The 26,164-nt window shown below is 45.1% G+C and overlaps 1 protein-coding gene across 1 annotated transcript in view; it reads right to left on the bottom strand.

The window, feature by feature from the left end:
- Positions 1-25,263, bottom strand: part of LOC144119837 (arylsulfatase B-like) — a 48,066-nt gene extending 22,803 nt beyond the window's left edge. The window contains exons 1-5 of the mRNA XM_077652364.1: positions 25,204-25,263; positions 24,459-24,574; positions 23,135-23,203; positions 22,939-23,047; positions 1,732-1,792 (exon numbers count right to left, since the gene is read on the bottom strand). Coding sequence (XP_077508490.1) covers positions 1,732-1,792; positions 22,939-23,047; positions 23,135-23,203; positions 24,459-24,574; positions 25,204-25,228 — 380 coding nt within the window. The 5' untranslated portion in view covers positions 25,229-25,263. The remainder of the gene's footprint in view (positions 1-1,731; positions 1,793-22,938; positions 23,048-23,134; positions 23,204-24,458; positions 24,575-25,203) is intronic.
- Positions 25,264-26,164: the final 901 nt, after the last annotated feature.

The following is a 26,164-nucleotide window of genomic DNA, read 5'->3' on the forward strand; positions in this document are numbered from 1 at the left end:
TAGCAGTAAGTCCAACTTCCAGTAATCGTCATCTTCTTCTGAAGAGTTGGATAATCTAAAGAACAGTGGAGGTTGAACTAGAACGTCGTCATTTCGAATAACACCGAAAAAAAGATAACAGCCGATCAATTCGATTCATGTGCCTAATTATCTGTTAGAGAATCCCTGCTGTTTGCGTCCCCTGTGCAGTGATTCCGCTTTCGCGGCCCATTTGCTTCTTTCAATTTACTGTCACAAAACGTCTGCGGCAGTGCTCAAAGTCAGGGAGGTATCGGGGGAGCCTCAGACCTACAACCAGTATTGACAAGGGATCTTAGACTCCCAGCGCTAGAACGTCATGAATATGAAGGAGGCAAGCAACGTTTATTCTTCTTGTCGGTGCTGGTCGAAGCATTTCTCTGTCGTTTAGAAAACTTCACCGTGATATAGAACCATCAACATGTTTTGTAAAATCCGGGATGGAGAAAAATAAAAAGTTTACAGCAGTATACAAAGGCAGGAAGAAAAAGCGAAACAACTACCCTAACCCTACGAGTAAGTCAAGAGCTCGCCAATCGCCTCCAAATATAGAGAACTGGCACAACGTTGGGATGGCTTGTTTCGGGTCTGCGTCATAAATTGAGAAAACGACCACCTTTAAAAACTATTTCTCCCCTTTGACTAAAACGATGTGTAGAACAGGCCGCCAGCCGCTTTCTCTTTCTGCCTCTCCATTCCCCTCTCCACCTAGGTTTGTATTACTGAATGACTCCCTTCGAAGGAGATACACTTTAGGCACTGGTTTGTGGAACTGCGATGTTTCTGGAGGTGCCTGGTTTAGGTGGAGCGTTCTCGAGGTTGGGTGGATGTGAATAGAAATATTTGGAGAATGAAGAGTAATATATTGTTGGTTTGCAGACCCTCGTAGGTGGCAGATGAGCCTTCTTAGCCCGGAGGGTGCTCCGAATTAGGAGGCTTCACACACCAACTTTATATAGTGCCAATGTCAAACCCGGACACTTTTTTCAATGAAAGGTGGTCTAATATAAACGCATTAAAGATCTTGAGCCATTGCACTGATTAGTTTTTTCACCCCGCGCCCAACTCTTAATTTCTCATGTTCAAGCTGATTTAGGCACTAAAAGCGCGCGCTGGAGATCACTGACCATTCGGTTGCAGACAGTGTCTTTCTTAGTCTCCTACAGTCTTTCTACTTAGGCGCGGATTGCAGTCTCCATGTTACTCATCATTGCAGACCACGTAATATCGCGATCAGAATTTTGAGGGACGCGTATTCTCAGAAAATGTTTTTTTGTAGCCCTGGCAGGCTCTGCCTCGCGACACAGTAGCATTGTACTGTTTGCAGACAACTTTATTGTTACCTGAGCGGGTGGCCTGGGTTAACTTGGGTTAAGTAACTGGGTTATGTGACTGCGCCGAAGTAAATACTTTTCTCCACGCTCGTGTCCCGTACACATTTGATGGTTATATTACATAGCGGCGCTGAAAAACATTCTGATAACCGCTCTTTTAACTGTGCAGCTTGACAATGCGAACAGCATGACATGAGGCAAAGAGAGAGCGGAGCCTGGCCGCTTTCAACAGAACAAATATTTAACAAGCTAGCAGGCCGCATTACCAGTATTTCTAATAGCGCAGGCAATGCAGATGCAGATGTGAAAAGTATCTCATGAAAAGGTGTAAAAAATATCTTGAACAATTATGGACACCCAATCTTTGGTTGCATATTTTTTCTTCGAAATGGTACTTGAGAAAGTGATGTGTATGAATAACGAAGCAGAAATTGCATGCGCTTTGAAATAGTTTAAGTGAAAATTTTTTACATTTATTTGTGCCATTTCAAACCCTGAATTGTGGTTATGACATCATGGACTTGCTGCGGGAGCACTGGCGTCACGTGAGGTATAAAAAAATCTGCCTTAAAATCGCTGCTTAGTAATTTAATTTTGTATAGCTCTGACGCTATCCTGCACCCAGAGCGGGAAAAAAAATGAACAGTTATTAGCGTGAAAGTCTTTATGAATTAGGTGCCCCCAGCGTTGCCTCCACTTGTTTGTGACGTAATTACCGCCATTCGGGACTTGAAACCGCCACACAAACAACTTAATTAAGAAAGAAAAAGTTGAACATTAAATATGCTTCCCTGATGCATGTGAATTGCATGTGGCGGTTATGTTTATGTTATTTTGAGCAGCATTACAAAAAAACCTTATTTAATACAGATCTTCTTGTTTAACTAGCGCCTCTTATTAAAACAAAAATTTGCCTGTATCTAAAATAAAAAAAAACGCCTATATATAAAACAAAAGCAGAGAGAGCATTGAGCTCAGTGTTTTTTCCTGTTTCAGCTTCGGTAGCTCAGTATTAAATGGTAACTTTTGATAGCTGAGAGAATCTTGTATTACTTTTGTGTCTGTTTCTGCACCATTATTGATGTTTGATAAATCCAGTTCCTTTGTTTCTCCGTGTGTCATCCGTACATCCAACGTCGTCAAGGTTGTTTGCTACGCGTCCTACGTCAAATCAACGTGCACCTCGAGGCAGTGAGGTGGAGGAAAAGAACGCGAAATTTACTGCCACAGGGAAGACAGGATTTGGCCGCCGCCAGCACTCCGCAAGAGAAAGCCCGTAACGCAAGTCGGAGCAATATCTTCCTGCGCACATCGGGTCTCCTGGTTGTTGAACTAGGAAGTGGAATTTTAGACGCGTGAAAGAAGCCCAGGGACGGCAAGAGGGGACGGCCCGAGGCACCGACGTCAGGAAGTGATCCTTCAGCAAGGAGCGGTGCGGCTAGAGAGCAGTAATGGTTGCTCAGGTAAGCGGGATTTTTTGGGGACGACGGCGTGAGTGGCCCAGGCATTAGGAGTGGTAGGTGCGTTGTTTACACGAGTAGTACAACAGCAGAATGGACCGTAAGGAGATGAAGGGAGCGATCAGAGTCCCGTGCTTGTGTCAGAGGTATACCACAGGCACCTCTGACACAGGCACTGGACTAACAAGTAATGTTTTATAATTGAAAAACTGCCGCCGCGGTAACAAAAGATCGCAAGGGTATCAGGCGTCCAAAGCACCAACGTTAAAAATCGGGTCGAGTGGACCAGACGGCGCGTGCAGAACAAACCAGGTCTGAAAGGTGAACGAAACGGTGGGCACCGTGACAGCTCTAGTGGAAGGATCCCGCGCGCGCAGGGAGACACAGTGCAATCCGAGCTCCTCCTCACCATGTTTTGTTAACAGGACAGAAGCGTTAGGAGGCGATCTAGGCTGAATTCGTCAAAGGCGCCGTGGAAGGGGAGGGAACGGAAGTCATGCGATGCCACAGCCGGACTCAGGGAAGAGGGTCACTTTTTTTGTTTAGAGTACACTCATAGCGTGCGATCTCGCGAGCGCGTACCAAGACACTGTCCTGGTACTCCTCCCCGGCGGCGCGCCCTCACACGGTCCGAGACGGTTTGAGCACTCGTTGCGCCTCAGGTAAGTGAATATGAGTTCGCACCGTACAGCTAGATAATTTCCTAGAAACCGATGATACATTACGCATGGACGAAAGAAATGCCGCCCAGAGTAAATGGGTGTTAGGAAGAATTTCAATTCAGGTGTGCAAGAGTAATTTCTATTTTTGTATATTAGAGTTGTGTTTATTGATGCTTGAGAAAATCTTCTGCCAGAGCGCGGCCTGTACAAGGTTTGCCATCGATGTTTAAACATTCCGCCAGCGGCCCTGTGCGAAGTGTCTGCGCTGGTAACTATTTTACACAAATATTCACCACTTGACGCTGACACGTCAGGAAAACTGCTGGAAGTACAGGCTCTTAAATATGGGCCTGAGGTGAGCCTGAAGTGAGAAATATATGTTTGCATGCTTTTTCATATGATGGAAATGATAAAAGGCATTGTGGTCCAAAAGAAAACAAAGGATACAATTTTTTGTGCATACACACCTAGTGAGCCACAATTCAAAACGTCATCGCTTTTTGGAACTTCAGATTTTCGTCCGAAAGCAAGGATTCCCGCACCATTGTACATATGGATAGTAGCGTATTATGTCTACTACTGCCAAGTCCTCGATGTAAGGAGCGAGGTCCTATCACTCTCGACATTTATATTTCTCATTTTTATACAAGCCACTTGGTTATTATTTTTGTGAGGTTTTAAAAGGAAGCTGATGTCAAAGTGAGCTTGACCTGCATCGTTACGTTGCCGCGTTCTAATCATAAAAACACCATCTAACCTAAAGCGGAGCTTTTATAAGCTAGAAAGTGCCATAAAAAGATGAAGCTATAGCCACCTTCGGCTGCTTTCGCAACTGAGCTGCCGTGACTTTGAGAGAATTTTTCGCGCGCTGATTCCAGAGGCAGCGTTTATCTTCATCCACCCCCTGGCGGTGGTCGGTATCCAATTTAGCCACGGCGGCACAAGCTTGAATCAAGTGGCAGGGAAATTTTTGAAATACAATTTTCCCAGGAAGAAATGTGTCATTCGCTGCTGAAAAAACATCAACGCTGCAACAAAGAGCCCCAAATAGACCTTTGAAAAAAGGAAGAATTCAAAATGGTTGTCATTTTTTTCTATTACGTGGACATTAGAGGAGTGGTACGTTCGTGCCTGGTAGTGGCGCCGGCTACGCCTAATGACAAATTAGATGAAACCGTTCAAACCGACGATATATACACCGAGAAAAAACTTTTACAACATATCTGGGTTGCGTCTGGCTGCTCTATTATCATACCCTGCTCTCCAAAACCTAGAATACCTTTCTGCGGACCCCTATCTCATCTTATACACGGGCTTATGACATATAAAAAATGCAAGTTTCAATCCGTAGGGTCGCATTGTAATTGCAAAAGAAAAAATTCGACATTGGCCGCACCGTGGTACATAGTCCACAAGAATCGACTGCTCAGTCTTTCAACCTATCAGGGCTCCAAACTATCAATGATTTCCTTCCTGTTTTCTTTGCCGAGTTCGTTTTTTTAGGCGGGAAAAAACGATATTCATGCTCGAAAAATGTCATGATCACCATTACCTTAGCAGTTGGAACAAACAAGCTCTATCATTTTTATACAGAACAGGCTCGTCTGCGCTGTCTTCTGCGCTCCGATTTAATGCAACAAGAACATACGTCGCAGCACTGACATCACGCCCTTCCTATGAGGCAAAACAAACAGCAGCACAGTGTACTAATCTACTGTCATAATAGCAACACTACGCGCATTCCTTAATAAGATAGACGGCTATGATCAGCCACGTGCTGTGTTTTAAATTTAGGCTGTAGGATATTTCTTGGTTGGAGATAGCTGACAGTGTCAGTAATCACGTATAATTTATAGAGCAGTACACTGGGCGATGAAAAGACACGTAATCAAGGCCTAAGTATGAGACTAAAACATTGTTATAATGAAAACTGCATTGATAATTACATATTATGACATGTGACATTGTGACAAGCCTTATTGCAGTTCTAGATAGCTGGAATATTTTGAAAGCTTAACATTAGAAGATGCGGAGTCAGCGCAATATACAGAGGAAATGAGAGTGCGTAGCGAAACCTTAGAATATCTATGCTCCCCGCAGTCACACAATTTAAGTCATACGGCGCATTCCGGCTCCGCTGTAGGGCCCGTCCGCTCATATGGATGTGTTGAAACTTTGCTAAACGTAATCGCTCCAATACTAGACACCAGCGCAGACATGCACAGATGCATGCAAGTACACAAGCTGGGCAGCGCTGCTCTGGGGGAAATCAACACACACAGTCAATTAATGGGCGCTCACCTTTCCATGGAAAGCTTCAAACACTGACGAGTTTCTGTGCTGTACGAAGCGTTGCAATATAGTCCGATAAACGTAAACGCAGCCCTTGCGCTCCTACAATATATGGCCGTAAAGAGCGCGCCTCTGCTCCGCCTACCGCGTAACATCCCCTGCGACGCCTGTGAATCACCATCTGCGCACTGTGCAATGCGCGGCGAAAGCAGTCCGAAAGAAGTGCCAGCAATCAGCTTGTTCACGTCTCATAATGACTGTGATATAAGGCGGCAGCTGCTGAGCCTTGTGCAAGGGCTTGAAAACCTCTGGTTTCATGGAGGTAGCAAAACACGCAGCAGGAGCAGTTAGAGTTCGTGGCAGTACAAGAAATTCTCTGCAAGTTTTTAGATTTTGAAAGTTAGTTTGCTGTTGGAGGTAATAACACAATATTTATGGATCCGCATGAGATCTACGAAGGTGTGGTGTTTTCCGGGCCAGTCCGGCACGGGGAAGTTTACAGAATCAGTGAGGCTAAAGCGTGAACGTAAACTGTGTCATAGCAGCTGCCTACTGTTGCACAAGCACCATACGATGCCATCGCTACAGCCTACGCCTTCAGAACGCAAGAAACGGGCAGAATTTGAAAAACGGCCAAATTAGGCAGAAATAAATGGTCTCATTGGTTTTGAGTTATACCTTAATAGTTGAGGTGCCATCATTCCTGGGCAGCAGAAAAAGAAGCGCTTGTGGTTTTACTTCGGCTATCGACCCGAACTAACACGAAATTAGGGAAATGGACTGTGGACGCTGCTCATTACTCGGAGTGTACCAAAGTTTTCCAGTTGTGCATCATCAAACGAGGCTTGTGCCAGATTCGGCCGACAAGCATCTCTTGGTGAGGTTCACCAAAAGAGAACGCTTGCCTTTCTCTTTTTTTTTTTGAGGCATACAAATTGTTCCTGATGCTCATAAGAGCAATACTTGACCATTTATCGCCCGAACTGTCCCACACATTTTTCATCGGAAACAGCAACTCTCATACCATGTTAGGCTTACTTAATGTACAGTACTCACGGATTGAAATAGGACATTCGGAGCGCGTGGCCGTCGCTTCATGGAGCGCCGCCTGTAGATGCTCATAGAACCAAGGTGGTGCATTGTGGTATGGCGCGAGGGGGAGAACATCTACAAAGCAGAATTGTTCCTTCCAGTAGCCAACGAGCCGGACTGTGGTTTGCCACATGCCTGCGTGGCACTGCAAGGCTTGCGCTCAGAATGTCCTATTTCAATCCGTGAGTACTGTACATTCAAAGTTGCCTGCAGCGGCACCAGTTCAGAACGCGTTATGACAAAGCGGAAGCATTTATGTGTACCGGTCTCAAAAAAATTGGTGATATCATTTGCGCGAATAAAGTGCCGCTAGGGTCAGTGACGGGTCAGTGTCATGAAGTAGGTTATAAATATAATACAAGTTTATCTGTCTGTGCATAACAAAATTATTTCATGGCGTCGTAAGAACTGGAGACCGTCTTAATTCCTATCTTACTAGGGTGTAGTACATTTTACGCGCCGCATGTTTAAAAAGAAACAGACTTCAACGCTGTGGTCATTCTTTAGCTCTTGGCTCTTGCATTGAGGCTTTGAGCTAGTGTAAGCCTCGTGTTAAGGAAATTGTCAAGGACAGATAACGCAAGTACAGACCCGGAACCTTTCAGCCTATGTTGGAGGGAACCACTGTTACTCTGGTTAAAAAAAAAAGCGAACATGGACCAGGAGAGATCATGATTTTTTAAGGGGCTTCAGCAGCTGGCAGCTCCGGACACCTTTGCTGGCACCAATGTCAGAGACCGGAAACCAGGCTCAACAGAAAAAAAAATTTGGAGAACAACGGCATTAAGGTGCCACATGTAACAGCAGTGAGGATGTTTCCTCAGATTACGCGCTCTATAGCACATGGATAGCCTGAGCCTCCATCCAGTGGTAGATTTTAGCGATTCACGTATTAGACTGGGCACACACTATGTCACTGATGTGACGGAGTGTGAGAAGTGCAAAATGCTTTTCTCTGCTGTGTCAATGTGGGTGCGGTCTTGGAAAAATGTTACAGCGGCTTTATTTTTCTCTAACCGATTCCCCCGACACACGTTGAAAATGAACAAAACTGTATTTTTCTCTGGTGTGTCGCAAAGCCGTTCAAGCTACATTTCGTGGAGGGTGTACACCGGTCATAAATTAGTGTGGTGATGCCGGAAAAGAGGAAGAACTTTGCACGTGCCCTCTGTCATAGAGACTGAACTAAACTTGACATGATCACTCGAACCATCTCCCGTAAAGCGCTTACTATTGTGTGGAACAAAGATCACATTTGCTCTCAGAGTGGGCTATGTGAATCGCTTGATGCATTGGAGCACAGACATCATGCGGGAATGTCACTATTTATAAAAGATTTTTACTCAGGCGTTCAAAAGAGAAAAGGCTCTTTATTAGCCCTGCACTCAGTCCCAGGCGACGAATACTGCGTCCATCATTTTTGTCAGGAATGTGTGATGTAGGACACACGCACCTGTTCTGATGTACGCGCCAACTATCTTGCAAAGCAACCCTGCAAGTTGCCTCGGCTGTAGAAGCGCAGCTATTTTGCCTTTTTCATGGTGTTGTGAGGGCTGAGCAACGCTTCACTGACATAAGTCGTAAAAGGCGCGGAATAATCCAGCTGGTAGCGCAACACTGGCTGAAATCGATGCGTATCTGAGCCAGAACAAGGTTTCCTTTGCAACCATGAACATGAACCAGATAGGGGATCAAGTAATCGCGCTGACTTTCCGTAAAGCACTAATACCGTTTTTATGGCAGTTAATCAGGCTCTATGAAGGAATAAAGATTGAAATCTGTCGAATTATGACTCAGGATGGCAGCGCAATCTTCCTGGAAGAAAACTGGGAATGTACTTCCCTGTCAATTAAGGATTTGTGACCGGCAACGGAAAACACGAGAAATTTATTGTCATGGGTAATTTTTTATCCGTACGCCAATAAGCAATGGAACCAAATGCTACAAAAAATATTGAATGCCAGGCTGAAGTGTCAGTTCAGACTTTGTTGTTGGTGGCATAACGACTTGCGCCGGTGCGACTTTTGTTGGTAGTGATAAGTTTGCGTTTTTTTGAGCCACTATACTTGTTTTCAGTGTCAGCCTCATGCAATCATTATATATTCTTTCCCCCTATAATAATGCCTTCTGGCGCTGCAGGTATTCTACATATATAAATAAAAACTGCGCCATGTCCCTGAGAGTGGTTGCACTATGCAGAGCGCATAACGCGGAGAGTTTCTCGGTGGCGCAATCATATTACCACCGTTTACAATTAATGTTTCAGAAAGAGAGACACAGAATTAACAACTCGGTGCTTCAAATAGCGTTCAGATCTGTGTAAAAGAGAAATATCGAATACTTTGCAGCCCCTTGATGTTAGAAAGTAGAGAAGATAGCAACGTGACTTGACGTGACAAGATAGAACTACGTGGCATGACGAGACTGTTGTTGCCAGGTTAGTAGGTCGCACAGTTTGTCCACAGGCTAACAAGCCGTACTATCATATCATACTATAGTTAGCAAGAATGTGAAGAGCGAGTGTATGATTGTGGGGAGGCTTACTTGCTTTCTGTAGTGTAAAAAAAAAAAACGTAATGGCTACTGCGTTCGACTGCTGGATCCTCTGACGCGGGTGCGAACCGGCCTCGGCGGTTACATTTCTATAGAGGCCAAATACAAAACATTAGTTTGATTTACAATGCAAGCGCACCTATGTTGCATAAACTAGTCGATAGCCTTCCATAAACCATGTGGTGACTTATTTATTTGATACGTGCATCGCTGCGTGGGGTACTGCAGCAGGGGGTTACATATTTAACTGAATATGACCGAATTCTACGAGTTCATAAAAAAAAAAGCATCATTTACACTCCCAATTACACTCATCAAATGGATCATGCTACATCGGGGGCGCTCCTGCCATCCGGAGGGTGTCTTTCCTTGTTGGTTCCTTGCAGATTTGAATTGCCTGCAGTCCCCCTAGCCCTCCTGCTTGCGGATCTCGTGGAATACACGAGCTAAGCCTAACATGTTTTTAGCATGCGCTGAATGCGCCTACACCGGATACGTTATTGTAAACTCCACGCATGAGATGAACATGTAGTCCTTTGAACCTTCGCATCCCGACAGCACAGCGCTTTCTACTCGCAACTGTGGAAAAATCTAAGCAGATGGCTTCGGTATTGTACATTGACTTCACACGTGTGCGCACTGGCTAAATTGTCGACGTGCTGTAAGAACGATTTATACGCTTACTTGGGGGGCCATCCGGACAGCTTCATTTTAATAAAACGTACTCATTGATGCTTACTTTCAAATGATATGACTGTTAAGGGTTCCACAGAGCAACTGTAAGGATCGACAGTCTGTAGACCATTGCATGAAGCGCTCGCGGCTCGCCACTGTATTGCTCATTGAACTAGTGGTGCACATAAGGAAACCACAGCCAAAGGTTTTCAGCACGCAATTGTTTTCTTTACTTCAGGAATATAGATGAATACAGACGTTCTCAACCTTTGTGAAGAAAACAGTCTCGTCGCCGCCACAGCGCGCTGTTCTTTTTCGCTTTTACGGGTACGCGGTTGCGATGGGTTGTTTGTTATTCTGCACGTATGTGCATATTGGCACGCCGCTGCCTGAGATACGAAGAAGGCAAGCCCACAAGGTGTCAATATTTGAGCGGCGGCGCAGGGTCACTTTGCTGTTTAACATCTGGAGTCACGAAGGGCCTCGCTGCTTAAAGCGTACCGAACATCAAGGCCGCCACCAGCGCTTTGATATTGCAACGCAGTCTTAAAAAGCAACTCCCGTTTATGGGAGCCTTAGACAAACCCTGCTAGTGTTTGACTCTAAGCCCGATATACAGTCAGTATTTTTATCCTCAAGCACTGAACACTTCCTGATGAAATAAAGTTTCTGAATATTAAAATTCTGAGATGTGCTATCGACTCCTTCCAGTAAAATACGCCAATCCGCCCCCCCCCCCCCCCGATGATTATATTCCAGCCTTAGACGTAATGTCGAGTGCCCAATCACTCATATGGCCAGGGTGCGGCTTCAGTTCAGTCCATGAAAAGAAAAAAAGAAGGAAGTATGACCGCAAATGAACGTTGCATTACACCAGGTTGAAGACCGTTTCTTGGAAACACTTGTCAATCAATAAATCAGGAAAGGTTGATCTCCGTTATCAGAGAAGGCAGCTGAACCACCGACGTTTCGGCAATCGCCTCCAGCTTGACTTCGGATCAGCTAAGCATACAGCTGACTGAGGATGGTCATTTCAAGCGGAATGAAGAGAACGCAAGGATTCGCATTGAGATATCTCCCTACCAGAGAAATTAGATGAGCGCTGAGAGGTTGCACTCTCTGAGCACCTTAAGAGCAGCTTTGCTAATTCTGCCCTTCGTATAATTTCGACAGGTCTCTTTTGAGTCCGTGAGAATATTCAATGATTTGTTCTCCCTATATCCTTTTGCTGCCGCCAGCGCTACGGCTAACTCCTCGGCGTCCGTTATACTCCAGATTTCCGTGGATGCCCCGGAGGTTAGTTCCCCATCTTTGTTTACTACCACTGCCGTACCTATGTATTTGCTTCTGCCGCTCGCTACTTCCATAGCGCTTGCGTCCGTGTAGAAGGTGTTATCCTTCCCCGCTAGTGTTCTTTCAATGTGTTCTGCCCTGGCCTTCCTTCTGCCTTCGTGGAGCCTGGGGTCCATGTTCTTTGGAATGGGTCTGACATAAAATGTTTTCCTTATTTCGGTAGGCATGTCTTCGTACCGCTTTGTGTCGATGTATTCGCAGCCTATTCTGTCGAGCAGTGCTCTCCCAGTGTAGGTCCCTCCTAGTCTTTTAATTTGCGATTTTCGTTGCGCTTCCACCAGTTCTAGGAAGGTGTTGTTGACGCCAAGCTGCATGAGCTTTTCGTTGGGTGTGTTTCTTGACAGGTGTAATGCTGTCTTGTATGCTTTCCTTAGAATGGTTTCGATTTCTTCATTAGACGTTTTGGTCCTTACGTGGAAGGGAAGCGAGTACGTAACTCTGCTTACAATGAGGCTGTTGACCAATCTTAGGGTGTCTTCTTCTTTCATCCCATGCCTTCTTTGAGAGACTCTGCTTATCATTCTGCTGACACTTTCTGTTGATTTCTTGAGTAGGGAAATCGTGTGGTCGCATTTCCTACTACCCTGCAGCCACATGCCGAGGATGCGGATCATTTTGCATTCCGGTATGAGTTGTCCTTCGAGAGAGACTTCCAGTTTCGCCTTAGTCAGGTGTCGGCCCACTCTCAGGAGTTCAGACTTTTCTGTAGAACAGTTGAGGCCTCTAGCTGTCACGTAGTCTTCTACGCATCTTGGCGCTTCTTGCTGAAGAAGCCTTCCCTGCAGCGCAGCGTGAAGACAGCGACACGCGAAGCAAGCAAGAAGACTTCTGATCGCCTAAATACTTATGATTCAATAAAAGTTTTCCTATCCTATCCTATCCTAGATGAGCGCTGCTGATGCAGAGACAGGGTGGTCATGGGCTTCCTCTACTTTTTCCTCTTTCGGTTACCGCCTATCCTTTTATCACGCGTGGCAATAAACATCCGTTTCTCGAGAATTAAGCAAATATTTGTGACACAAAGCATTGGTGCAAAAGCAGAACAGTAAATATGCTCACCGGAGCGGTCCTCTTGTTGGTACGACTCCGTGGGCGTACTGTGACCTAGGGTGAAGTGATGCTGCCTTTTCACGAATGACAGTTATGGCACGACGGGAAATCCTGCCTCCGGTCATCTATAAATTATCGCGCCTATGAGGCCCACTGCTGTGGATATGTTAGTACAGGTCAAATCTATTAGCGGCGTGCTGTTGTAAGAGAAAAAAGTTACTGCCCTTCCACGTGTAAGAAAAAGTCTTCTTCGATATCTTTTTACCGCTCAGTTATTGGTGTTGTCTTTAATAACATCATACCAAACTTTGAGGGCTTAAAACTCATGTACTGCCATAGGAAAGGTAACGTTTAATGTGTGGAGCTATAGAAGGGGCAGAGAACGAAGATATGGCCGGCACTCTTACGGGCGTTGGACCACTATACATTGAAGAATATGAGGTACCGAAACCGTCCGAATGCCACATGTTTGTCTTGGTTTAATGCTCGTGCACGTCAACAAGCTGCTGTCCCTAGCAAGGTTCCTCGTTAGAACAGCGCAACCGGTGCGCGAAGCGACTCATCAGTCTTACATTGAGAATCATTATGTTCCGCCGTTTTCATGTCTTGCATGCCAAAGTGGCAAATATCAGTGGCGTGAGGAAGATAAAGAAAAGGCTAGTTCAAGAAAGAAAAAGAAAACTATCTTTAGGTTTACGCTAGGTTATCAGAAGACTCTGCTTCGTGAAGACTTCGGTGGCTCGTTCGATGGCCCGACGTTGGACAGCCAGATCAGAGCTTAGTAGCGCCGCCTCAGACTACTAAAAAAGCGGGAATTATACTCACCGCAGCTTTTCCTAAGATTGTGGAAACATGATCTCAATTTTTGACAGTGGAGTAGAATTCGAGTGTCGATTTGTGTAGCATTACCTTCTACAGGTATTAATTTTCACTCTAAGAAGTTAAAAAAAACTATTTACTATTCCTTTTTTTCTATTAATTTGCATGAGATAGATCTTACTGCATTGAAAGTTATGTTAAGCAGCGTCACCAGAGTAATAATAGACGCATGCATTGGCATCAAGGAACGCCTCAAAAGCAATGAAGTTCGTAGAAATAATTTTAGGCCTTCCCAACATTACCTTCCGATTGCCTTAACATGGGAAGCTACGTAGCAGGAAGAGACTACCTTCGTAGTGTCAGAAACCATGCATTGACGTGGAAGAAGTCATAAAACTAAAGTGTTGGACATGTGAACGAAATACCAGCGTAGTATATAGGGCATATGCATCCACGGCCTTAGCTGGATTCTCAGTAAATCGAAAAGTTCTCTAGCCAGCTGTGCATAACAATTTAGCGCTACAGACATCTTTTCTTTTCCTGCACTAACCTTTATCAGCGCAGACATCCTTTTATTTTCAGCACTATACGTGACCGTTGCACATGGCAGGTTATCTCGGATAATGAACGGCAGTTTACCAAAGTTTCTTAAGACAAAAGTATACATAACAGCTGTATCTTAAGCTAAGGACAACGTAGCGGGCAAAGTGGGCGAGGAAACAATCATGCTTGATGACATCCTAGTAAAATCAGATGAAGAAATTTGCTTGGGCAGCGCATGCACTACGAACGAAAGAGAACCGCTGGTCCTTAAGGGTAACGGAGTAAATTCCCAGAGAAGGCGAGCGTAGCAGGGAGTGGCAGAAGGTTAGGTGGGCGTATGAGATCAAGAAGCTTGCGGGGATACGGCGGCCACAGCTGACAAACGACAGGGTTTAGAGAGACATGGGAGAGGTCATTGCCCTGCAGGGGGCGTAGTCAGGATGATCATGCGACCGTTGCGAGGGCGAATTTGTATGCAGTTGACACAACAATTCGAACTGAAACTTAACCTGAGGTTTTGTCAGCATGAGAAATTATAATTTAGGGAATGTTTACAATTGATATGGACAGAAAAAAGAGTTCAGGTCTAATTATGCCAGGTAAAGCTTACAAAGATTCAACACGCGTTATTTTAGAAATACATGAAGCTCTTGCTTTGCCGCTCGCTTCTACGTCAGTAAAAGTGTTTTGGGACACAGTACACAAAAATAAATCAGAAACCTACATGCATTCTATAGATTCAACTTAAGCATTATTATTTACTCTCCCCACTCGCGACGAAAATAGCCCAATCTTGCTAAGCTACTACTTGAAAAGTTCGATATCACACAGTCACTCCCAAGTCGAACTGAAATTCACCACTAGTTTTATAAATTTCTCAAAACACTAACAAAACGTTTCACAACAAAAGATTCACTTCTGATACACACGATTGAAAATCCGAAAGTATGGTGTCAACATCCGGGGTTTAGGCGCGGGCTCCCGCAGAGCTCTAATGGTCAGTACTACTACACAAAATGGCGTCACAGTCTTTTGGCCACTGCATTATTGATGCACATTCTAGTCAAGTCCAATTGCTCCATATATATCAGGAATCATAGCAGTATACTTGTTATACATGTCACAAGGATAAAAAAAAATATTTTGTCATTGTAGCAGCCAGACTCCAGATGTAGCCACTCGTCAGTAATCGGCCTGCTGTCGGTCTTATTGCTTTCGCTACGCGAATGCTTGGGGATGCTGTTCAAAATGAAAATTCTGCTACGCGCCAAGCAGCCAATCGTAATCCATAGACAGTGCTTTCCCTTGGGATGGACCGGTATCATCTCCCCAGCAGTCGTTCTCCATCAACCGCCAGAAGGGGCACGGCGATCGGCCTGGGCACCGGAACGCCCTGCGGAAGTTGGCTCCGTGCTTTGTCACTTGGTTCACCCAGTCTCTGCGAATGACGCGAGACAGCGCCGTTGTAGGTGAGGTGGCTGGTCGAGTTATGGGGCGGTAGATATGCTCTTTCTCGGCAGAAAAGGGTATCGCTTCAGTAGGCGTAACGTGTACTTGCACCACTGACACTATCAGTCAGTTAGCACCCTCTCTGCTCTCGCGGGAAACAAAAGGTTCATAAGTGAATTGGTGATATTAGAATCGGCATTGACACGATACGCGTTCAAATGATGGCGCTTTATTGTAACGGAGGTTAAAAAATAGAGCCCTTTCGTTCAGCGAATGAGAGAAAATATAGCGCTCTAGCTGAAAAACATTCGGAGGTGGGATTAAAAATATTAGAGCAACAGTGAGGACAGTGATAGATGCCATCATCTGCCCAACTTAGTTTCATTGATGGATAACGGCCCGTCATATTAAGTTTCAAATGTCCTCGCCTTCGTTGCGCCTCTGGAATTCTTATTTGCTAAGATCAATACAACTGTGTCCCTGTTTGCAGTACGTTTTACTGCCCTTGGTGCCCGCTGCCAGTGGCAGTAGTAAGCCTGGTTTAAGTTCATTGCTACAAATGTGCTGCCGAGGTCCACATTGTTGTCTTCATGTCAGCTGTAATGTGACTAATGTGAAATGTGTAATGTGAATCTATGAGTAACAAACTCAATGAGAGCGTCTCCTTTCAATCTCATTTTACACTTATATTTTGAACCGTTTAGCGCTTTTAGAATTGCCGCTAAAGAAGATACTGTCAGTATACATTAGTTATCTGCGTATCTTTCGCAAAACATCATAAGGCTTCGGGCCAGACAAGAGAGGTGGACGCCAAAAGCAGTTGAGTATTATCCTGGCCAACGTAGGCTGGTGAAAACATTATGAAAAACGTGCCGAAAGGCAGAGAAATTATCCTGATGATTTAGCGCAACAAAAACGAAGCACATGAGTGAATAGACGACACGGGCGTTGACGGACAACTGATTGTTTAATAGAAAACACGTTATATATGTAGGAAAAAGTGCACGAATACCTGTTACAAACAAACAAAAACAACGCAATGGTTACTTTGAAAACGACAGGCACCTGTACAGATGCGCTAGCTCTCTTGGTTGTAACACTTTGGACAAGCAAGGTGGTTTGGCCAAGCACGTGTCCACCATCTTGACAGTGCAATACTCCTGAAGGATTTCCTTGCAGATCTGGCTGCTTTGAACGTCCGCAATCGTGGTGTTACACAGGTCTGGAGTACTTGTGCGGACCTATTTATTCTTGCACTCCCAGCAGTGTAGCTCAAGGTTTCAAGAAACCGATATTTTTGTTGCATAACGAAATTTGGTGCCTTTTAGCCGCAAATTTCTGCACTTTCCCGCAATATATCCTCCCGCTGGACAAAATCCCTTTGTACACATTTCCTTTCTTACAAGCATTGAATTCTAAGACATGCTTGACTAAGCAACGTTTTATACCTTCTTAGGAGAAAGGCTTATCTAGACTTTTTTTCACTCTACCGCAATCTCTACCGACCTTGCGTTCAACTGAAAGCATCACTTGCGCGTTGTGTTTCACTGCTATAGTTACAAGCCGAGGTGACGAGAAGGTCATGGAAGCGACACAGGTGACTATCCTTTGTGTCTCGTCTGTAAGCTTCCGAATCCCAGGATTAGCGGCCTGCTCCAGGTTCAACAATGCTTTTACTGCCAATCTTGCGAGATACATTTGCAGGAATCCGGCTGCTCGAAGTCTGGCTATATACAGAGTAAATCCTCCTTCAAGCCGGTGTGGGCACGAATGTCTAAACGCTGTCGACATGCCCGACATAGCTACCCCGTTTTTGACCAGTCTTGAATGCAGGGATCTGTAACTCAAGAGGGCCTTACCGCCATATGGTTCATAAACAAACCAAACGTGTTGCTCCGTCAGCTTCAGCTCCAGGTTTAAAAATCGGTGCAGTGGTACAATTTTTATGACAGAAGAATCGTGGAACATGTGGTGTATTTACCGTGGACGTCGAGATTCTTTTTACTTCCTTCCGCATGCGAACTTATTGGAATGTGTTCAAGAATGCACCATCAAGGATAACGTTGAGGTCGCCTTCGGGAAGGGTAACGGCACTACGGTGGACAGTTTTCTGGAGCTTCTTACATTCGATCTTGCTTTGACTTACGACACCTGGGAAAGGAAGCTTTATGTCTAATGATCGGGGGTATGCATTGGCTGTCTGGTTGTCCCTGTTCTCAGAGGCATTATTCTATCAAAGGTGGACAGGTCACTGTGCGCCGATTGGAGGGACATCAAGCGAGAATATTCAGATATGTCTACGACTTCGCCTCTTTTCATCAGAGAGGTCAGCTGTATCATAACGGTGCCTGATATTCTCAAAATGATAAAGGAAAGATGAACGAGCCTGAAATTCACATTTGAAGAGCCGAAAGAAGGCTGTATCCAGTTTCTGGAGCTAGAGCTGGCGTAGAAACGCATTTGCTGGGGATGCACAAAAAGCCCGGTAAGCCCCTTCTAGTTAGAGGTCCCATCATTCAAGACTGGTCAAGAACGAGATAGCTATGTCGCGCATGTCCGCAGCCCTCAGAAAGTTGCGCCCCCACGGGGTTAAACAAGGATTGATGGGGACATAACCAGACTTCAAGAAGCCGGATTCCCGCAAATGGAGCTTGCAAGGTTGGCAGACACAGTATTGTTAAAGCTGAACAAGCGAGAAGGTAATCCTGCGATATCGGACCTTAGGGTAAAGACACGAAGGAAGGTCACGCGTATCACGTGCATGTACGGCGTATCACATCGGCTTAGATAGGTAGCTGAGAAACACAATGCGAATGTGGTAGTCGTCTCTGAAGAGAACGTCGGGAGAGTGCGCGCTGCTGTAAAAAAGAGGCTAGATAAGATTTCTTCCTAAGAAGGCAAAGGGCTTTGTTCAGTCAAGCATGCCACGGAATTCGCTGCAGGAGAGGTGTACAAAATGCCTTTGTCCAGCGGAAGATCTATTACTGCTAGACTGCAAAGTGCATACTCTGCGGCTAAAAGAGAACCGAAATTCACATACTAAAAAAAGATCGGTTTCTCGAAATCTTGAGCAACACTGATGGAAGAGGAAGGAGAGCTTGAAGAGCGCCTGTAAGCCGCACCTAGATAACACCACGACTGCGAGCGGTCACAGCAATCAAACCTGCAGGCAAACCTCTGAGGCGTATTGCATCGCCAAGACAGTGGGCACAATCATGTCCAAACCTTCTTGTAGCCTTACAACCAAGGGAGCTAGCGTATCTGGACAGGTGCCTATCATTTTCAAATTAACCGTTGAGTTCTCTTTGTTTGTTGCTAGCCTGTATGCGAGCACTTTTTGTATATACATAACGTGTTGTTCAGTGAAAAATTAGTTGTCAGCAAAATCAGTAAGATTTGTGTTAACCAAGTAGCCCAATACTACGTACTGTTCAGTGAAATCATACTGACCGGCGGCACCATCCGACATTTAATGCGTTTGCATATGAGGGGCCTGCGAAAGCGAGAGTGGCGACCGCTGTCGGTAGTAGCCAGTGGCCGGTAGCAGAGCTGCTACGGTGAGTTAGTAGCCCGGTGAGCAGGTTACCACCTATCCACTACGGCAGGTGTGCTACTGCCCCAGTGGGCTACGATCCTAGAATATACTACCTTATGAACTTAGTATTTTACCACCGCTATGACGAACGTTCCACCTCGGCTGTACAGTTCTTTCAGGTGTTAACATCGGATATAACAAACTTTAATATGGCAACTCGGATATAACGAATTGTACTGTGTTAACCTCGGATCTGACGAACCTAAATATGCCATCTCGGATATAACGGACTTTCATATGTTCACGTCAGACGTGATGAACTTACTGCGTTGACCTGGGCTATAACAAACCTAAGCGTACCACCTCGGTTATAAGAAACGTTTGACTCAGTGAAGATCGCCGCAGAGCTTTTTTTGCAGCGTGGGGCATTGTATTAGACATGTAAAAGGAATAACATCGCGGTTTGGGAGGATGTTACAATTTTCATGTCAATGGACAGCGAAATTCGATTTATTGCGTCTGAATGTGGCTTAGGTCTATTGATTAAAATCCTCGACATTTGCCACTATGTCGTTTATAGTAATGTTTGGTTACCTTCTACTTAAATTCGCTTGAAATTATTCATTAGCAGTAGAAAAAGTAGTAGCACAATTTACGTCCTCTCTGCAAAATGTGCTTCTCCCCCTGGCTGGTCTTGACGTGTTTGATGTCGCCGCCCTCTTTTCAGGAAAGGCCTAATGCTATTAGCCCAGGTGAGTGTGTGGTCCCTTGTGAAGTTTTCCTCCAGTTCGAATCGTTTATATACTTTTGTACCATCGTTAATCTATTCTGCTGATTTATCCATCCAGAGAAAGTGCATGTGTTCATTTCTGATCAGACATCATTAGTTCGCTTTCGTTCCCGGGTATTTACATTCTGCCGTCGGAACTAGGAGAGAAGGTAAAAGTGGCACATAACGGTGTTTCATGAGTGGAAATGAAGACATGAATGTTGAGCTACCAAATTAGTACTGAAAATTTGCTCTATATTTCAATTAATGCTATGCTGGAGACTTCCGTTAATACATCGCACTCTTTACAGGCCACAAAATAGTAAGACTAATGACCGAACACAAGTCTTCTTCTGGCTCGTTAAAACAGTTCATATAGCATCCATGTTACTCCTGGCTGGCCACGCCTCGATATGCAATAAAGCGCCGTGCATAAATGGTGCTTCTGTAGCAAATTAGTTTTGCCAGTTGGGGGTCACTCCGCAATGCGGATATTGTTTTAAAGGGTTTCCCGCGATTTCGCATAGCCACCATCGCAGTGGTCCCACGTTTCATTGGTAAGGCGAAGTGCAAAGAACTAGTTCTGCGCTGTGCACGCTCTTCGGGTGCAGCGGAAGTTGAGATTCCGAAAAACCGTCGCTCTGTGACAACAGAATAAATCACTGAATGATTTAGAAAGTAGCGCTGAGCTGTTTCCTGGGCTGTGGATGGTTCCAAAAAGCGAAAAAATCCAAGAAGCTTTCACGGAAGAAAGACAGTAATACATAAACACTTAAATGTCTACCATTTAGTTTACGAACACCTTCTCGCCTGAAATCACCACTCAGTGGAACTTGTCCAGTTCGATGTACTTTACGTCTTCAGTGCGGTCACAAGCACATTTTTCACTGATTTAAAAACTTTTCATGCGCTAGTTTTCAACAGTCATATACTAAGCTGGCACAGACACTGTCCCCGTGAGAGATACCTCCTGCAAGAGGTTCTCTGTTCTTTGGCGATCTGAACAATGGACATCTTTTGACACTATAAAGGTACCTGACAGAAAAGCTGCGCTTATTTGTCAGCACGCCTTGAAGGCGGGAAACGCAGGTTCGATATCATTGTGTCTGAGTTTGCTGAAATATAGATTTATCTTCCATGTTACCAATCTTACATTGACTGTAATCATTATCATTAGGCCTATTGTAGACGCATACGAGTACTCCGCACATAAACGCTCAAGAAAGCATGACCTTGCGTCCTACGAACCCCGTCTACGCGGTCACGCATTCGACGACTACTAAACAAGTCCGCCATTACTAAGGTCGTAGGAGATGTCAGGCTAGGGTATGAGTAGCGTACAATCGCGAGGCGTTGGGTCCAGCGCACGTGCTTGCTCCGTGCAGAAAACAGTACAGAAAATGAGGCACGCTCTTCCTTTGAGCTCACTATGGTATTCGTATAAAATCGGCGTCAGCCAGACAGATTAATATTTCCACTTTTGCTTTTATTTTGTAACACTCACCGCTCTGTGATGCCTTTTTGAGCAGCCGGGCGGTAAAGCATTGCCGACGTACATCGATTCTGTTAAAAAAAATTACAAGCGACCATGCGCGTTTAATTTAATGAGGCTCAGACCTCATCATAAATAAAAAAAAACTCTGTAGCGTACATCTAATCAGGTAGCAGCTCTGGCCACGGAATCACTTCTGATATCAGCTGATGTCAGCAATCAACGACGTTAAATCTGACTTTGAAAGCTTATGCACTGGCATAGCGGACAGTAGGAGATCATGGCCATTAAAGATCGAGACATCCCGGATTCATTCCGCTTGACAATAGCTTGATAAAGGCAGCGGTAAAAACATTGTGAGGTGTCAGCCTGCTAGTTGCCGAACCGCAGTAGTAGTTGCAATAAAGCTGGCTTCACCTTTTTCAAGCAGCTTAGGCCAACATTTAGAGCTATTTTTGCAGCTCTATTATTTTTTACAATATCGTACACAGGGTGAACGGTGTGCACAATTAACAATTACGGCGCGCGATACTCTGTTACTAGTGCAGGGTATCGATGCACAATGAAATATCCAGGTTTGAACCACCAGGTAGATCCCTTATGATGAGCTGATGATTTATAATTTTTTCATTTCTACATTACTAAATCTTTCATTAATAGGCGTTCTTCGTCAATAAGTGAGTGCCACCGAGGTGGTGTCCGCGTATCGACACGATGCCTAAAAGTGCTGCGCAATAGAAAGGAGACAACTTTAAAATCCGGCTTTGGACTCGCATTAGGCGCTATTTTGCTTGAATTTGACGCCGTCGCAAAGGCGCGCGTGCTGTCCTGCTGAGAACACCAGCGTCAAATTGCACGGGACTCCAGCTGTATTAATAGAATAATGGCAGCGGTGACATGAAAGCAGTTGGGGTCTGTAAACGTAGCGGATTATTAGGCTGAAGAAATGGCGCGGGACTGTAGCGCATCGCATCACCTAGCGCATCATCGGTATTGGGATGCGCTAGCGTTTACATGTGCCGCGATAGTGGCGGCACGCGGCGTAGCATATCGAAAGGAAAGGAGTGCTTCAGGAGCAACCGGATTTCCTGCCTAGCTCGTAGACTGCTGGGGTGTCGTAATTCCCATTCTGCTGGAGGTGTTTTTAAATATAAGGTTGCTTTTGCAATCTTACTGCTGTCCTGCAGCTCTAGTTGACAAAACTCGCAGCATATTCCTTTCCTCGAATCCCAATTGCGATCTGATAGTGTTTAAATGCACTGCAAAATACTAATTACTCGTCTCAATCCATCCACGTCTAGAGCCTAGTGCGATGCAATTTCCTAGGTCATTACCCTAGTTTACAAGAATGCGATGCTTTGGAAAGATGATGCGATGCGACGCGAATCGTCTGTTGCCGCATTCATGAAAACACGACTTTTGCCTACGTAGTCGAGATTTGCGTTTCAGTCTAGACACAAGGTATTATCCTTGTCTGGGGAAGTAGCGGTGTGCGGCGCCCAGTACAGACGGGCACCCGTAGGTTGCGAAATCGGTACGAGCCTTCAGCTGGTCTGGTGCTGGGCTTCTCTGGTGTGAAGCAGTTGTGAAAATGAGCCCCTGACCTCATCTTTTGTACATAGCACACGTAATTTATGGCACGCTTGGACAAACTCACCGTGTGCAAAAAAAAAATAAGCTACCCTACAGAATATGTCTACAGTGGTGCCTGTGTTTCGCCTACTAAAAGATGTGACCACGACGCGAAAAGCAGCGTTGCAAGTGCCCTCCTTCTCGTGGCCACCACCATTTCTTAGAGAACTTTGGCCTCATCGGCCTAGGTTTACAACATGACAGCAATACTCGCCAGAACAAATCCGAAAAAAAACAGCTGCGACTGCGTGTATGCAGTTTTTGAGGGGGAGATCTGCTGGAGCCACTCCGCGTACTGGCCCAGGAAGATGCCGAACGCCTGCGCACAACAGCGTATGCATGCTTTAAGCTGTTCCGTTGGGTCCGCGTTGAGAGAATACATCAGCCCAATTAAGAGCAGGTGTACCTTGTGCGCGACGTGCAGTGCGGCGCCGCTCCAAAGCAGGTCGTTAATTTCCTGCGCCGTGGCGTGGAGCTGCAAAGAAGTCGAAGACCAATGAACAAACCTGCAAAAATCTCAAGGAGTTCTGAGAAACTGGGAAGCCAGCAAGGACTCTTGAATACACGGTGTTGCGACTGTGGGATACTGCTGGAGACCATGCTTTTTTTTCCACATCGAGTCATAATTCGTGCATGATCGTGTGCGGTTTAGTATCGGCATTGCAGTGGCTCACTTGTTGGGTTGCATTACCACTTCTTGGCAGTCCACGTATTACCCAGAAGCGCTGGGTTTTCTTCTTTGTCCATTCATTGCTGATTTTTTTCTCTTTTTTGGCGGCAGAGGCACATTGCCTTGCCAGTATTTTATCTCGCGAGGCGCCCCTGACCAGATTTGTGAGCAGTAACTGTACCACGCTTTATCTCAAACCTTTGTCGTCCGTTTAAAACTAGGTGGGACCGACAGCGCGACAGTGAGCGACAGTCCTTCCAATCTTCGTCCGCCGTCGAGCGACGTTGGTGCTATTGCAGCTGCCGAACTCAGTTTCGCAAAGCAAGAAAAATTCGGCCAAAAAGAAAGTCTACCCGTCTTCCATTCGGCATGCCTTCTGTCACCAATATGAAAATTGCGTTATTTCCGTGCTGTACAAAATGTGTGTCCAGGGGCATTTTGCAAGTCCGCCCTATGCGCGTTTCCAGCTTCACGTTGCTTTGGAATAAAGTTAAGAGAACAGGAACCTTTATTCGAGGACAAATAAAGGCCCAGATATGCTCCTTCGCTAAGCCAAGAAAAGGTAACTCGTCAAGAATTTGTAAATTAGTGCGAAAACACCAATAAAAATTTTAATATAGAAATCGCTTATTTAAGCGGCATTTCTACTGTCTGTTTCGTTCTCATAACGAGCAATCAATCCCTCGAAGGTGTGTAAAACTGCCCTTAGGCACTGAAATTCCAATGTATGCGACGGAATTATAACTTCCAGCAAGGTCGGATGCGATGGAGGACTGGTTTACAGGCGTTATATTTAACCGCGAAGAGTTTACTTCACACTGAGTACAACTGGTGGAACAGCCGAGCTTTTAACCCCTTTCCCACTGGAGGTGGTAAACTGGGTTGTTGCTATTTTCGCGTTAACATTTTTGGTAAATGTATCCCCACATGGAATAACTTCTTTAACCTGGACGAACGTGACTGGCTTCCGTACTTGAAGGTAGGTAAGGCATTCAAGCAAACTCGGAACCGAAAACGACGCGCTCTGGTAACCAGGGCGAGCTGTTTATATGGAGCTTACATTTGTCTTGTGTTTCAGGTAGAACTCTATGCATTGTTTGCTTGCTTGGTAATTAGTCGTCGTGAAGATGGACCACCAAGAGTGGTTCCGAAATCCGTCTTCATGAAAGTACTGACCTGGAAAAGAAAAGCATATATTTTATTCGGAACAAAACCTTGTTGCTGACAGCTGTTCGATTTTCTTCCCGGTGCATTCATTCGGTATTGAAAAGAAGTTCGAATCTCTCGGTTTTATTCCTGCGTATAGGAGGGCGTAGTGAAACCAATGGTATTAAACTATTCATTTTTGAACAACTAGAACTTTTATATTTTAAATATAATTACGAACCTTGAATACGCACTATAATTTTTTATTGGGTTGGCAGCTTAACAAAAACGATTACCCTCTCGCTTAGCTTGCTCCTGGTTGCGTGACGCACCTGAAAAGAATGTGCCTCCGGACTATTCATTTATTTGCTTCCTAGACAACCGTGAAAGGGATCTCACATAATGTGGCGCGAGCTTGGGCGACAGCTGTATGCATAGGAGAAAATAGAAGTTCTGATAATGTGACACATTGGTTAAACTATTAACGGGTGTTGAGAATATAAACGGTGAAAATGAGAAAAATGCATCGCGCAAATGGAGCGCCTCCTCTACCTCTTCCACAAATGACCACGTTTAAGGGTTTCTCGTACGCAGCCCCGGCTCACAATTTCTAGAACCTAGAGAGCCACCAGCGCGCAAGTGTGTTTAACTTTACTTACCGAAACCCAAGAAGGCTTGCAGCATTTCTTTAGCGATGATGAATCCGGAGTTCGAAAAATGAACGCTCCTTTGCAAGTTTGGCGGAAGAAAAAAAAAACAAAGAAGGGTCAGCCCTTGGGCCTCTAGAACTGAAACCACATATATTTTTTCTGCGTTAATGATTATCGACTTAGAGCCTTCATATATAATTCATAGTGGCTGAAGTTTGCATTTTTTTTTTGCAGGAAGGAATGGCCTTGTTCTTGAAGTGGAGAGCACGCTGAGCTTTAAGGACTGAAAATGGTTCATACTCGAGTATATTATGCACCAAACCCAGACAGATGAGCTGGATATGTAGATTAACCTCTACTACAGCAATTTATTACAGTGCGATGAAAGCTACAGAACCGACGCACGCCCTCTGTCCCCAATCGGAGGAATATATCTCCCACGTCTCCTCTTAAAACATCGTTTCCTCTTAAAAATCGTTTCCTCTTTAAACGTTGTGTAATGGTAATAGTCACTGTTTAAGACATACTTCTTACATAACTGAGCATTTTCAATTTCATCTCTGCTAAGCGCGCTGTGCTGCCGTGTTCTTTATCGTCCCGTGTTACTTGGCTTTTTTGCTTCCATATTCAGTGTAAGGGAGTAAAGGCAAAAACGTTTTCTTAGATTAAAACAAATTTTTTGCACGTCCGGTCGCAAGATACGCCAACAGATGGAGCCAGCTACACCACTAACGGAGCGAAGCAACCGCGCAGCGAACAACGTGCCAGACCGCCCTTCTGCAGGCAAGCTTTTCGAGGAGTGGCACACAGGCGCTCCTCCGCCCCTGTAGCCTCGTCTTTATTGCTAAGCAAAGTTGTCGCGGAGTATAGCCTTTGCGGTACGTTAAGGGCTCCTTAGGCTCTTCTGATTGGAAAGAACATTATGAGTCGAGTGGCATCGTCAAAAGATTTTCTTGCCTTTGATCGCCAA

Source organism: Amblyomma americanum, chromosome 2, assembly GCF_052857255.1.
Source record: "Amblyomma americanum isolate KBUSLIRL-KWMA chromosome 2, ASM5285725v1, whole genome shotgun sequence".
Lineage (NCBI taxonomy): Eukaryota > Metazoa > Arthropoda > Arachnida > Ixodida > Ixodidae > Amblyomma > Amblyomma americanum.